At 39.9% G+C, this 13986-nt stretch overlaps 1 protein-coding gene across 4 annotated transcripts in view; it reads left to right on the forward strand.

Annotated features, from left to right (window-relative positions):
* The window catches only part of LOC128378479 (brain-specific angiogenesis inhibitor 1-associated protein 2-like), a 50321-nt gene that overhangs the window by 31545 nt on the left and 4790 nt on the right, over positions 1 to 13986 (forward strand). For all 4 annotated transcript variants that reach the window (XM_053338019.1, XM_053338018.1, XM_053338016.1 and 1 more), the window contains 8 exons: positions 1279 to 1416; positions 8293 to 8445; positions 9923 to 10165; positions 10501 to 10732; positions 11180 to 11381; positions 11510 to 11578; positions 11667 to 11820; positions 12071 to 12108. In XM_053338019.1, the coding sequence (XP_053193994.1) occupies positions 1279 to 1416; positions 8293 to 8445; positions 9923 to 10165; positions 10501 to 10732; positions 11180 to 11381; positions 11510 to 11578; positions 11667 to 11820; positions 12071 to 12108 (1229 nt within the window). The remainder of the gene's footprint in view (positions 1 to 1278; positions 1417 to 8292; positions 8446 to 9922; positions 10166 to 10500; positions 10733 to 11179; positions 11382 to 11509; positions 11579 to 11666; positions 11821 to 12070; positions 12109 to 13986) is intronic.

Raw genomic sequence — 13986 nt, forward strand, 5'->3', positions numbered from 1 at the left:
AGAAACTAAAGAGAAGGATTTCTAGCAGATCAGCCTTTACTGATAAGGGTCAGATTAAAGTGCACCAAAGTTCATCCACTGTCCATTCTGTTTCTAATCAGATTGAATATGGCTGCTGTCTGTGTGCAGTAGTAGTCATTGATTGAGAGTTGTGAGTTTGGACACTGGCAACAAAAGTCAACAGGCTTTTGCTCTGTTAATTAGAAGCAGCATTCCAGTTCAGTGAGGCAGATACTTGGGACATTATCTTGTTTACTCAATATGACCCTGCAAACTAAAGACAAACCTTTCACAGTAGCCACTTGTGTCCTCTCCTAACCATTACGTTAGTATATTCTAGTGTTTTTCCACTGGGGAGCTTCCATTTCCTTATCCGGGTAATAGATCTAATACAAGCCATCTCTGTTATAAATCCAAATCCAAACACGGCATACTGTTAGTCTTCCAGTTACAACGGCTTCTTTTCTGCTCCTTTTTCAGCCAAATAATACCTAGTGGGATACCTACATCCTCAGTGTCTTACAGTATGCAAATGTGGGTGTTGAACCCTCATGCATGAGCTCTCCTCCGCCAATTTTGCCTCGTACTGAAACCACATGAGCTTTGTCACACCAGACACAGTTACTATAGCAACAGAGCTAGTACAGCCCGGAAACAAAGCTGTTTTTTCTCAATAGATAAATAATAAAATAAGCTAATTAAATGAATTAAATAAATAAACTCTGGATGTAGAAAGGACAAGCCCACATCACATTAGTTTTACCTCTCTAGGCTGCCTCTGATTTCTGTTTATTCCACTAAAATCCACTTCAATCATGCTTGAGATGGGTAATCAGTTATGGTCAATGTTTTAAGATGCACAATCATGAGACGTGTTTCTGCATAATCAAACCTAAAAGATAAATAATAAGCAAACACTGAGCTTGTAAAGGATCATCTGAATTTGCTTGTTTCTTTCATTAAAAAAAGATTGCTCTCGGATGTCATATAACACTACACAAGGGGTTCAAAATAATCCCTGCTTGCAACTGAAGTACCACACAACAATAATAAGGTAAAAATCTTGATAACAAGCATGGCTTAGTGCCCTGCAAGGGGATTTCCAAAGTACAGTGAAAGGAATTCAATCCAGTGGCTGTTTTGTAAGCTTGGGAAATAGTTTAAAAAGTTTTTTGAAAAGGACTGGCAATGCTCCTACTATATGTGTTCACTCAGGCTTTTTAATTTGTGGTCCTACAAGAGGTCTGATTTTATGTTTTTACCTGTTGCCCCACGTAGGCTGCCCTCAAGAAATACCAGATGGAACACAAGAGCAAAGGGGAGAGTCTGGAGAAGTGCCAGGCTGAACTGAAGAAACTGCGCAGGAAGAGCCAGGGCAGCAAGAACCCCTCCAAGTATGGAGAGAAGGAGATGCAGGTGAGACTCTTGCTGGGTTTTTTGCACTGAGCCTATTATAACATTAAGACTCCGAATTATGCAGTGACCATTTTTTTGGTCACTGGTCAAGTTAATAGACCTGAAAAATATTAATGGTGCCTTAATTCCATTTAAATGTCCTAGAAAACCATCATGCTCAATACCAGGGTCAAATGGGATTCAGCCATCATTTGAGTCATTAATTACCCTTGTCTGCTGCAATGCCTCAAATGGTGGAAAATACCGAGAAATCACAAAGCACAAAACTGAGATAATATAGATTAAAGTTTCGTAGCACTGCTGCACTTAGTTTTAGTTTTAGTTTTTGTGCATGTGGGTGACTGTTGGATTGGAGATGTATGAGTCCCGGTGCAAATAGTGAATTTATTCTTCATAAAGTAAAGTGAAATGCGCAAAACAGCAAGGATGGGGGCGGAGGCAGTGGCGACGAGATGCCCTGAGTGGGAGGGCAACTAGTGGAGGTTTGATTATGAATCGTGTGCCCTGGCCAATCTTAAGTACATCTACACACATGCAGCAGGCACGCAAACACACACGAGGAAAAGATAATAACTCAGATATGGTGATGTACTGGAAGAGAATGCACTTACTAAATCCTGTGTTTCTGCACATGACTCTGACCAGGGTTTTAACAGAGAGAGTTTCAATGTTAGAGAGTTTGGTCACATAAATGGAAAAAGTAATTATTCTTTTGTCAATATTTAAGTGTTATGTCTTCTTAACAAGCTGTTCTTGTGATTGTTTATTATAGCGTTCAGCTGTGAGTGTTAAATTACATTTTTGTAGCTTAGTATGAACATGTCAGTGTACCAATGGGCCAGACCAAATTGAGTGTTACTTTACAAATCTACAGATTGAATGCTTGTGTAACTAATGTAACAAGTTGATGAAATGTTCGATCAAGAACAAGATGTGTTTGCAACAGTCTTCTGCTTCCGGGAGTCTAGAGGGTCAATATTTCAAACCTGTCAAAAAAATGATGTGTCAAACCAAAAGCAGTCACCTGTCTGACTGAGGGAATAACCTAGTTTTTGCTTTCGGGGCCATCACTAGTGTGATTATTTCCATAGCAAAACGACCCCTGACAGAGCAGCTTAGGTTAAATGAATTGTGATGAGTTGAAATTAGTTTAATGCATGCATCAACCTTTCAGTGTTAGACATAACATAATTACTTATCTTTCACATTGAGTTTTCCAGCATTTGAGTGCCTACTTGCTAAGGGAAGCAGTCTCTACATAGACACACACACACACAAACACACCTGTGTCTAACACTATTTGTGTTATCCCACTATTGTAGGCCTTTGCTGTGGTGTTATTTCTTTGTTTAGTCCTGTAGCCAGTGTTGCTGTCAAACTGTGAAAAAATGACACAGCAGAAAATGGCATCAGCGTGACTGGTGCTCCTTCACAGGGGTTTCACTGGAAGCTGGAAGTCTGACTGCCTGAAGGGATGGAAGAGAAAATCTCAAACAGGTCAAGGCTTGCAGGATAATTACTGAGCTGCTGCTGGTTGTTGTAAAATGTAGCCGGTCAATGAGAGAATCTGATCAATAGCTGGGCTAGAAACATGTTTCTATGAACACTTAAAGTTTAATGTTTTTTAGAGTTCATTGGGTACAAAAACTCTGCTCTTTATGCACCTCATCTTCCTACAAAACATAGCATACAGTCACAGACACACGTGTGCACTCTCCTGGCTGGGATGGTATGGAAGCGCCGGATTAAACTGACTGCAGTGTCATATTGAGTTTGTTCCACTGTCAGGGGTAGCAAGAGGATATGAAGTGTCATCTGAAGGCATCAAAGTCTACAGTGTATGTAGCGGCTCAGTTTTGCATGGAGCAAGACTTGATTTGAAGGGATGTTTGAGTGCACAAGAATGGGAAGTTGTTACACATACTGTACCTGTTTGTCTAATAATGCTTCATGTTTTGGATGATTGGGCTTCTCTTTGTTTTCTAGTATCACATTAAGCACAATTTGGTGAACAGAATCAAGAATACAGGGATCATATTTTTGAGAACCAGCATTATTTAAACATAGAAATATGTTAAATAACTTACACTACATGTCTGAAGTCTGATTATGGACCCTAGAGGTGGTAATGTTCATTATGCCACAAAATACAAAAATGCTGGTCTTACATATTGACAATATGGCTTTTTTAGAGCCTTATGAGTGGGGCTAATTTGAGGTTTGGGTTTTTGAAAGAAAATGGAAGGCCTTGGGTACAGTATTGAAATTTAATTTTAATGGTGCAAGATGAAAGCTCATACATTGTCCACAAAGGAAATATTCATATTCTTGGAATTTAAGCCAATCTTGCCTATAGATTTTCATATCTCATGTCAAAATTATTTAGCCTGTAAAGGTGAGGTGAAAGGTCAGAGTTACCAAAATGATCAACATTCATCCTCACCGCTAGAAGATTTCATAGAACTGTTGTCATAAGGTTTCAAGATATAGTGGTATGACTGAAGTGTTGAGATATTTTGACAGTAGCACCAGACGAAGGACAGATATTCACCAAAAGCTTGAGGCTTTAGCATCTGTGATACTATGATACAATATTTTTAGTTGATATAATACAATGTCTTGCTGTGGACAAGAGTAGATGGAGAGATCTGCCAGAAAACCCAACGTTTTTAACTTGGTGCATATTGGACATCCAGAGTAGTGGAATTACTTCACGCATTTGCAGAGTCTGTGTGACTGATCAATTGAGTCCATCTGTGCAGAGGAACGAGCTCATCAGACTGGAGACTCATAACGTACAGTCAGTCAGTTAGCGGGGAAAAGGAAAATAAATCTTGCTTTCTTATTTTCAGCCTGCTCACTTTCACTGATCATATCATGGCTGTGAGTGTGTGAGAGAAAAGTCAACCCATTTGTGCTGGATTCCCCCAGGAAGGAAGATACAGAGAGGGAGAGAGCTCAGCACTCCCATAAGACCTGTGCTGTACAATGACAATCATCCATGTAGAAATGCTCAGACAGTGACCCACTACAAAGATGTATCTTAAGAGTGTTCTTTCATACAAAAGTAAGCGTGTAAAAGTTGCTGAAGATTTCATCCTCTCCCACCACATATGTGTTATTTTAGCAGATGAGGGGAAGTTTTTTTTTCTTTTAATCTTCTTTCTTTTCATTAAAAAGTAAAGGATGTCTGAGCGCAGTCTGGCAGCAGACACAGATGGCGACTGCATCTCATTGATCGGCGTCTCATTGGTCTCTCTCTCTCTCTCTCTCTTTCTCTCTTTCTCTCTCTCTCTCTCACTTTTCACAGTTGTCTCTCTCACTTCTCTGTCTGTCCTCCCCCTCCCTATTATTTCTTGTCTTCAGACACTTTCACTGTGCCATCTCATCAATGGGCAAAGCCCCTGCCAAAATGCTAATCAGCTCGTTATGTAGTTCAGTAGAGTGGACCAAGGTACTGTAGAAAGGGGTTTCACCTAGATAAACTCCTTTTACACTGCATAGTCTGTTAATAACAGCTCAGACAGAGAGAGAGATGGGAGTTCAGAATTCAGTCATAAGATGTTGCTCTTGTTTCTTCAGCTTGATGTCATGAAAATTGAAAAGTTGGAAATGTAATTGGAACAGATGCAGAAAAAGTGTTATGTGCAGGAGATAAGTACTGACACACACATGCAGCATATCCATGCATGTATCGTAGGTGTAGGTGCTTTCTGTTGTACCCTGGGGCGTTACAACACATTTCTTCTGAATCCAAAGAGTGCTGATGATGAAGGAACAGATTAGCAGATCTAAGCAGGTCTTTACTGTGCAGGGAAAGCTTCTGAATCCCCACAGGAATGAAAGAGAATATAAACAGCTTTGTTGTTGTGAATCCTATTTTTTTTCCTTTTTTGAAGGGTGTGAATCCCTTATTTCCCAGTTCATGCACTTACTGGAAACAGAATTGGTGTGAATTGCATAATTTGCTTGTCTTTTGAGATGTTGTCCTGAATATGTCAATGTAAGGGGACACTCACACAAAAAGGTGGTGATGCTGTTCTCTTTAATCCTGATGTAGGTTTCATTTATATTCATAACCTTTGCAAAGCAAGTAAATTTAGCTATGATTTAACCTGAGGTCACTTGGTTAAAACAGTGACTGGTGTCTGCCTTGGCTTTTCCCACTGCACTCATTGTCTTGGGTTCCTTTCCTCACCTTCTTGAATGGTTGGAGAATTGGGCCATGTGGATTTGACAAGAGGAGAGGGCACACTGGTTGAGCTGCTCCTATTAGCTCTGCTTAGAAGTGCTAGAGCGGCCAGCAGACTGTGAGTCAGAGGCTGCAAAAAAACAAAAGGGTCACTCCACCAGAGAGACTTAGAGAGAGAGAGAGAGAAGGAGTAGCCAAGTTGGCTGTGATCTTTTAAATGGTTGTTATGTGGCTTCCTTGATAACAGAAGATCCATTCAGATTATTGCTGAAGTGTGTGTGTGTGTGTGTGTGTGTGTGTGTTTTAGTTAGACATTTGCTCACCATGGCATATTTCTCCCTCCTTTCTTTATTCTTTCTCTGCAGTATGGAGTGTGACTCATACCTAAACAAAATCACTATCTTTAACTTTTACACAGGAGAGAAAATGACAAGGGGAGGGAAAAAAAAGATTTCAACTAGACAGCTCCGGTGACATATCTACAGTAGCATGACTTTGCTCCTCCTTTCCCAACCCACGTCGTTTAGGCAATGCTTGGGTCTTTAACTGAACTCTGTGCCTAGGAAGAACTACAACTAACTGAACCAGTTTCAAAGCACTTGATTTGAATTTGAGGTGTACAGAAAGAACAGAATAAGGGCAGGCAGCCCTCTGGGGAAAAGTAGATTTTACATCTAGGCTTGGGTGGTGTCAAGGTATTACGGTGTACCAGGGTATTTTGAAATCCCAAAGGAATGATACCGTCAAAGATACAGACATTGCGGTTTCTATTTAACTCATACAGAGGTGCTGTATTGAGGTGATATATTGTAGTGCATAGCATGGAACAGTAGAGGTCAGTCTCTACTGGTGGAACAGGCAGCTGAGCTGACAAAGATGGTGACTGTGACTGGTGGGGATAACATTACAGGACTAGTAAAAATGACAAAATGCCTCTGCTCCTATTTGCCACATATAACTGTCTTGAGATGACTTCTTCCAACTACAAAAACAGTTTATTAGTATAGTATTTAAACCGAGCAATACTTATTTAGGTAGGCTAACTGCTATTAGACACACAGTACAAGTCAAGTCAAGTTTATTTATAAAGCACATTTAAAAACAACCTCAGTTGAGCCAAAGTGCTGTACAGTTATTAAAATACAATATAATCATACACAATATAATAATAAATTATATGGTACAAATGCCATCATGTAATGTATACTCTGGTAAAATGCCAGAAGGTATGAAGGTATCAACAAATTGTATCCTTCTCTTGCTTGTTTTGACAACTTGGCTCACTGGATCTGTATAATAATTAAGGGATTAATTAAGGATTTCTTCTCATGCTTGGCTGGTAAACTAATGCAGAAGGCCTCTCCTCAAATTCTTTACGTTCAGTATTGTTTGCCACTTAAAATATTCCCCCACATTCGACACTCCAGTGAAGTAACCTCGTGGCTGATGGCAGTGAGGAAGTAGTGTGCTCTGGTGGTTACTAAATGAAATTCATCTGAACGGTGTGGTGGCACCACAGTAACTATCTATTATGGATTATGTTTCTTTTCTGCCTCTAAAACTGAGACAAACAAGCCAGAATTGTTAGTATACCTCATTGCATGCTCATTTTGCTTCATCTGATTTGTTGTAAATGAGAGGAATACCCCATAATGGAATCCAAACCAGCCAAATACACCATAGAAAAGAAGTTCAGTCTTGATCAAATGACTGCAAGTACATATAACACGCTCTTCTGGCTCAGTAAATTTCAGCAGATGTTACAGTATCAAAGCTATGAAACTGATCTCAGTTCAGATGGCCTACTTTAAGAGAGTCTCTCAAACTTTCAGCAAGCATCAATCATCTGCCAACATTCAAACTCTGCTGTTTGTAAATACAGTGAATACACTCGCTCATAATACACACCTACAGTAAATGTCATTTCCTCCTCAACATAGGACTCCCTGTAGCTTCTCATCACTGTGCAGAACATTATATGTGTGTTATCTGCGAGCTCAGTGAGACATTTCCCACTGACATTTCCCATTTTTAGAGAGCTCATGCTAAGTCAAACTGACAGCACTGGATCTTGCTCTCTTTCTGTCACTGTTACTAACTCTTATACACACATTAACACACCTGTTATTTGTTATTGTCCAACATAACATGTAAAATGGATTAGTGGGTCGTTGTGAGATATTTGACTGAGGTTCTTCAGTCAAAATTGCCTTGCCTTGGTGGCACTGGACAGGGGAAAATCTGGACAGGGAAAGTTACGCAGTAAGGTTCCCTCCTTTCACAATTATTACCGCATAGGTGCACTTAACCCCTTAATTGCTCCAGTTGACAGTACAAGGTTGTGCTGTAATTGAGTGGTGTTCAAGTGTGAATGTGTGTAATGGTGTGAATTTGAAACAGGATGCTATTAGTTCTGAGTTTGGGGTCAGAACTTCTGTCCATCAACATCTGCTAAATATGAAAAGTGTCCTTTGGCATATTTTTCCTAAGATATGAACAGCCTATTATGCACTAGTAACCAAAATGTCTTTTTCACTATCTCAGCAGGAGTCTCTGTACAAGCAATAACTGGACATATAAAACAAAAGCAAATATTCATTGCACAAGTCCATGCATCTTGTCTTGAGTGCAAATCTGTACATATTGTGTTTACTGGACCTGTGTTTTTGTATGTTCCCCTTAAGTTTGTGGAGACCATCAGCAGTAAGCAGTCTGAGCTGGACACCTTCATTGCTGAGGGATACAAAACAGCCTTGTCTGAGGAGCGTCGCAGGTACTGCTTTCTAGTGGACCGCCAGTGTGCTGTGGCCAAGAACAGCAGCGCCTACCATGGCAAGGTAAGTCCAAGGGTCCCTTCACCACCAAGAGAATAAAAATGAAAATCTCATACTATCTTAGAATGATATTGACATACTGTACATGAACATCACAGGATAGATCAGACGTATTTGCTGTAGCACTAAGCCTATCCTGAGTATTCTTGTTTTTTGTACATATTTTTCATCCATTTTGTTCAAAATGAAGGTGCAGAGCTGGACAGGTCAGTTTACAAGACTGAACTTTTTTCCTTTTTTTATTTTTGTATGTTTTGTGTTGCTAGCCAACTACTCCCCATCTGTCATCGCCAAGTTATTTGAAAGTCACCTGCTTTAGACCATTGTTCACTGAAAAGAACATACTAGCAGATACATAATTCAAAGTCACTTAGTCATTAGTTTTGACCGTTCATAGGGGCCTCTTCATTTTAAAAATTCATTAAGACTGTAGACAATGCCCAGCTGACAGGCATACCTGAAGCTGTAATCCGTCATTGCACCTTCGAGTGTCTGGCCACCTTTTAGTGTAGCAAACTGCCTCCCTTGCTCAGTTCGTAAAAGGGCCATAATAGGAAAAGGTATCAAAATATTGAATCTAGATAGATAGAAATCTCAGTGCGCTGAACAGGACAGAAATTACAAACTATATCTTATCCATATTGTTTACGAAAACAGTTGAACAACATAACATCAAAGTTAATGGAGCGTTATTTAGTCCAATGTATTATTTTCATAGGAAATGCTTGTCGTGGTCTGTCTGTCTCCCAGGATTACTGGTGGGTGTGAACTGTCAGCCTGTAGATGTGATCTGAGGTGTGTGTGTGTGTGAGTGTGTGAGTGTGTGTGTGTGTGTGTGTGTGTGTGTGTGTGTGTGTGTGTGTGTGTGTGTGTGTGTGATCCTTTTTTCAACATGGAGTCTAGTCATTAATCAGGATGGGGGTGTGCGTGGGAAGAGTTCACCTTCAACAAACTGAAGAACCCTCTCCCTAGTGTCTGTTTGCGTGTGTATGTGCATGCGTGTGTGAGACTGCGAATGGACTAAGAGATAGAGCAAGCTAAAAATGTATGTATGCAAAGGGGCAAAATTGTGTGTGTTTTGTGTGTGTGCACACATATACTGTACAATCATATACAAATGTGAACATTTCTGTCCATCAAATTCTCATGTCTGTATTTGTAGAAAGAACAACAATGTCCACAGGCTGTGAGCTGCTGCAGTGGGCAGCTTGGTTATATGTTATCCTGTCCTACTGCCTCACCCACGCATTAAATTATCATAGTTGTGCAAAGGGCAATGGTCAAGGATATACAGTGAGGAAAAACCTTTGAGAACTAAATGTTGTTGTTTTTTCAGATAATAGAGCTATTGAAGGTATACCAAAGACAATTTTTTGTCAGCTGTATCAAAAGCTCACTTCTCTTACAATAATACTACATAGTGTATTTTTGTATTTTTTTGTTTTGTTTTGTTTTTCCAATCTTTCCCTCCTCCTTTCAGGGTAAAGATCTTCTGACCCAGAAGATCCCAGTGTGGCAACAGGCCTGTTCAGATCCCAACAAGTTGCCAGAGAGGGCAATGCTCCTTGCTCAGCAGATGGGCTCTGCTGCACTTGGGGGCACAAGCCCCCTGCATACCTCCAAATCCAACCTGGTCATCTCAGACCCCATCCCCGGAGCCCAGCCTCTTCCAGTGCCTCCGGAGCTGGCTGTCTTTATGGGTAGTGGCCTCGGACACCCGGCAGTGAGTTGAAGAAATGGGGGACTTCATATTTCTCTTTTGTGTCTTTTCTTTGTCTTACAGTTTGTATATTACGGTTTCATTCAGATGAACAAAATAAACCAGAACTAATGACTTAATGTCAAGCAGACTAGACTCAGATGAGCTCTTAATTGACATTTGTTCAAAATCTACTTATAGTTTTTTTGTGTGAATTAATACGAATGCAGCAAATGTAAATCATGATTTATCATCACATCAGCTCATTCTGAATATTTCATGAAGTAATTGCTGCTGTAGTATTGTACAACGTTCTCATAAGTTTACTCAAATCCATTTATCTGCCTGGTTTATTCCAGAGACTGATGGGCCCTGATGGTATGTCTATGGTCAATGGGACAACAGGAGTCCACGGGGAGGAATACTGGACGGATGGAGGAAGTATGTCTGTGTCTCAAGTCAGGCCTTCGTCTCCTCAAACCCAGGCGCAGGGTCCGTCCCAGGCTCAGCCTCAGAGACAGGTCAGCGATGTCTACTCCAACACTCTCCCAGTCCGCAGGCCTGCCCCAGCCAAGAATAAGAACCCCGTGGGTAAGAAGAAATCAAAACATATCTCCAATTTAAGGTGAAACAGTAGCATTGCGGGGAGAAAGATTAAACATTCAAACTCCAGATTAACTCGGATAAAGAAGAATTGAACTGCAGCACCAAACGGGCAGAGAGATATTGCTTGTCAGTATCTTGAAGATGGAGCAGAGAAAAGTTGTGTCTTCCTCTTCAGCAAGATTTATGAGACATATTGGCATTTACTTATCATCTCATCTTATAGACTCATTTGTTTATGATAATTATACTATCACTTAACTTGACAGAAGTAGGGATGCTTACAGATCATTTACTGAAGAGTCATTGTAAAATTTGATTGACATTTATGTTAGCGTTAGTTATCACTGCAGACTACAGTTATTTAGAGCATTTATGACTTTGGTACTCTGAATATCATGTCTCTGACCATATCTTGTCTACAAAACTCCTAAGGAGAAACACGGACCCTACCCAGGTCCAGCTCCATGGCAGCAGGCCTGGAAAAGAATGGGCGCTCTCGTGTCCAAGCCATCTTTTCCCACGCTGCAGGTGACAACGGCACCCTGCTCAGCTTCTCCGAGGGAGATGTCATCACCCTGCTAGTGCCTGAAGCCCGTGACGGCTGGCACTATGGGGAGAATGAGAAGAACAAAATGTAAGTAATATATATTCATTTATTCTATTTTGCCAGAATCCATACTGTGACTTTAGAGAAATATTTGTCCAGTATTTATGTACAGTGAATGTAAAGTTTAAGTTCAACAAGGACTTCATTTTTCCCAGGCGTGGCTGGTTCCCATTCTCCTATACACGTGTGCTGCCTGAGAGCGACAATGAGAAGCTCAGAGTGAAGTATGTTGCAGTTTTCAATCATACAGCATGTCAGCTAAATATGTCCAAATGAGTGCAAATCTGAGGCCATTTTTTCTTCCCCTCATAGCCTGCATCATGGGAAAAGTAGCAGCACAGGGAACTTGTTGGAGAGTGATGCATCACTGCCCACACCTGACTACGGCCTGACCGCCCGACTGCTGGCACAGAGCCTAGCACAGTCCCGCCCACGCCCCTACAGCATGGCAGGCTTTGGCACACAGGTAGGTACAATTTGACATGTGTAGTATCCGTGAACAATACAATTTTACACTTGTTACACTTGCTCAGTTAATTTGTAGCTCCCATCTGGTTTAGTCTTATGTTGCATAATTGGATATGAGTAATCCTGCAGTAACTGAAAAGTAGACTTCTGTTTAGTTTCTGCTGCCACCTAGTGTATGTTTCTAAGTATATTTCAATCCAAGGTATTTATGTACACAAAGTGAAAAATGTTATTTTTGATCTTTTCAGCCTGCTATTGAGGATTATGATGGTCGTTTTGCCACAAGGTAAGTGTCTTTTCTGCCCTGCTTTTTAAGTAATGATATAACTGCCGATGCCATCTGAATCATTAAACTTAGAAAGTGTAATGAGAGGTGTGTGCTATCACAAGGACCCGGTTTACACTTGGTTTTAAAATGCTTCTTGGGTGATTGGGTCACAAGTGGATGGCGCTCAATACAAGTGTAAATGACCGCATTGTGATCCAATTACTTAAACCACTTGCTGACATGGTCTGTAAACGTTATAATGCATCCCAATGTGTCCCCAACAAGGAAAAAACATCATTAATACAGAATGTGATGGTTGTTTGAGTGACAGTGCGTTAAGACTTAGTCCTCCCAATCTCAACAGTTGCACATGTATAGTAGTTCTTGAAACATTTTTGTTTTCTTAGTTAGCCTGTGCAAAACAAATCTGATGCTTGTCTGGCAAAAGAATTACATAATAACTGTGCACGGGGCTCTTTGACCTTCTAAAGAAAATTATGTAGGCAGTAACAAAATCTTGGACACTTAATAGACACAGGTGTGAAAGGTGATGTGTCTAATTGTAATGTAATGCATTTTAAAACCAAGTATAAACAGCCTCAAGAAGAAGACATGAGTCAGTCCTTACCTGAACTAAAATGTCTGAACATTCAACAGACAGCAAAGCTACAGCTAAATGTGTGCTATGTTCCAATTAAATGCTACATTCAACTAATTGTTAGCAGGTCAGTATGCATACTGAAAAATGCCTGATTTGTAAGTGTGCTAATGATATACACCATTGTATCAATGGTGCACAAAGAACATGGACTAGTTACCTATAGTTGCAAAAAATGAAATAAATTGTGGATGGTGGTGATACATCACAAGAAGGAAACACATGATATCTCAAGAAATTATTATTTTTAGTTTTATCTTAGTGAAATTCAGTTTGAAGTGACATCTCCATGTGCCAATTTGATTGACGTCCAATTGCATCATTTCATGTCAGTAGAAAATGTGGCAGTACTTTGATATCGTGCCTGAAGAAAGGGTAAAACATGACAGTTGAATGCCTGCTGTATGCACTTGTTATACACTTGTCGTATGGATTTGGGACACCTCGATTCCTGTATTTTATTAACACACTGAAGCAAACCTACTACAGTTCCATGCATTATCAAAGTAATATCAATACATTGATGTAGTATGAGTAGAGTAGGGTTGGAGTGTTTTTATTCTTGACTGCTGTCTGTTATTATTATTGTTGTTTTTTTGATTAATCCTTAAATGTCAGAAAATATTCACAAATGCCAATCACAATTCTACTGAGCCGTCTTTAGATGACTTATTTTGTCTGACAAACAGTCCAAATACACAAAAACACAAATATATTAAATGTTTATATTTTCATTCATTGTTTTGCTTGATAAATGAAGTGGATAATTAAACAATTAACAAAATAGCCAGCTGTTGGTCTGCCCTTTGGTAAAATAAATGATTTAGGCTTAATGAGGATTCTAATTAATTTCATTTTGCGGTAGTGTTAAAATCCCTCATCAGATATGTGCAGTTTTCCTTTGAATATACTTTTACTGTGTCTTCATTGTCCTTTCCTCTTTGTTCTTGCTTACTTTACTTTTTTAATAGCTCTTTAAAATAATGAATGCAGTACAACGGGCTCAGTGTCTCAGTTTATTGTCAGAGTGCTCTTGGCTCAGTGTCTTTCAACTGTAATCCTATCAAGTCCTTGCTGACTCACTAGGGTTGTTTGAGGTTACGGTTAGGCATTATGCTGTCCCTGTTTTCTGTCCAATCAGGGAGTGCATTCTTGTGTTTGCGTGTGTTTATATATCTGTATATGTATGAATCTGTGTGAGAGATGCCGTGTGTGAGCGAGAAAAAATGGACATGGAG

The sequence above is a fragment of the Scomber japonicus genome, chromosome 18, assembly GCF_027409825.1.
Source record: "Scomber japonicus isolate fScoJap1 chromosome 18, fScoJap1.pri, whole genome shotgun sequence".
NCBI lineage: Eukaryota > Metazoa > Chordata > Actinopteri > Scombriformes > Scombridae > Scomber > Scomber japonicus.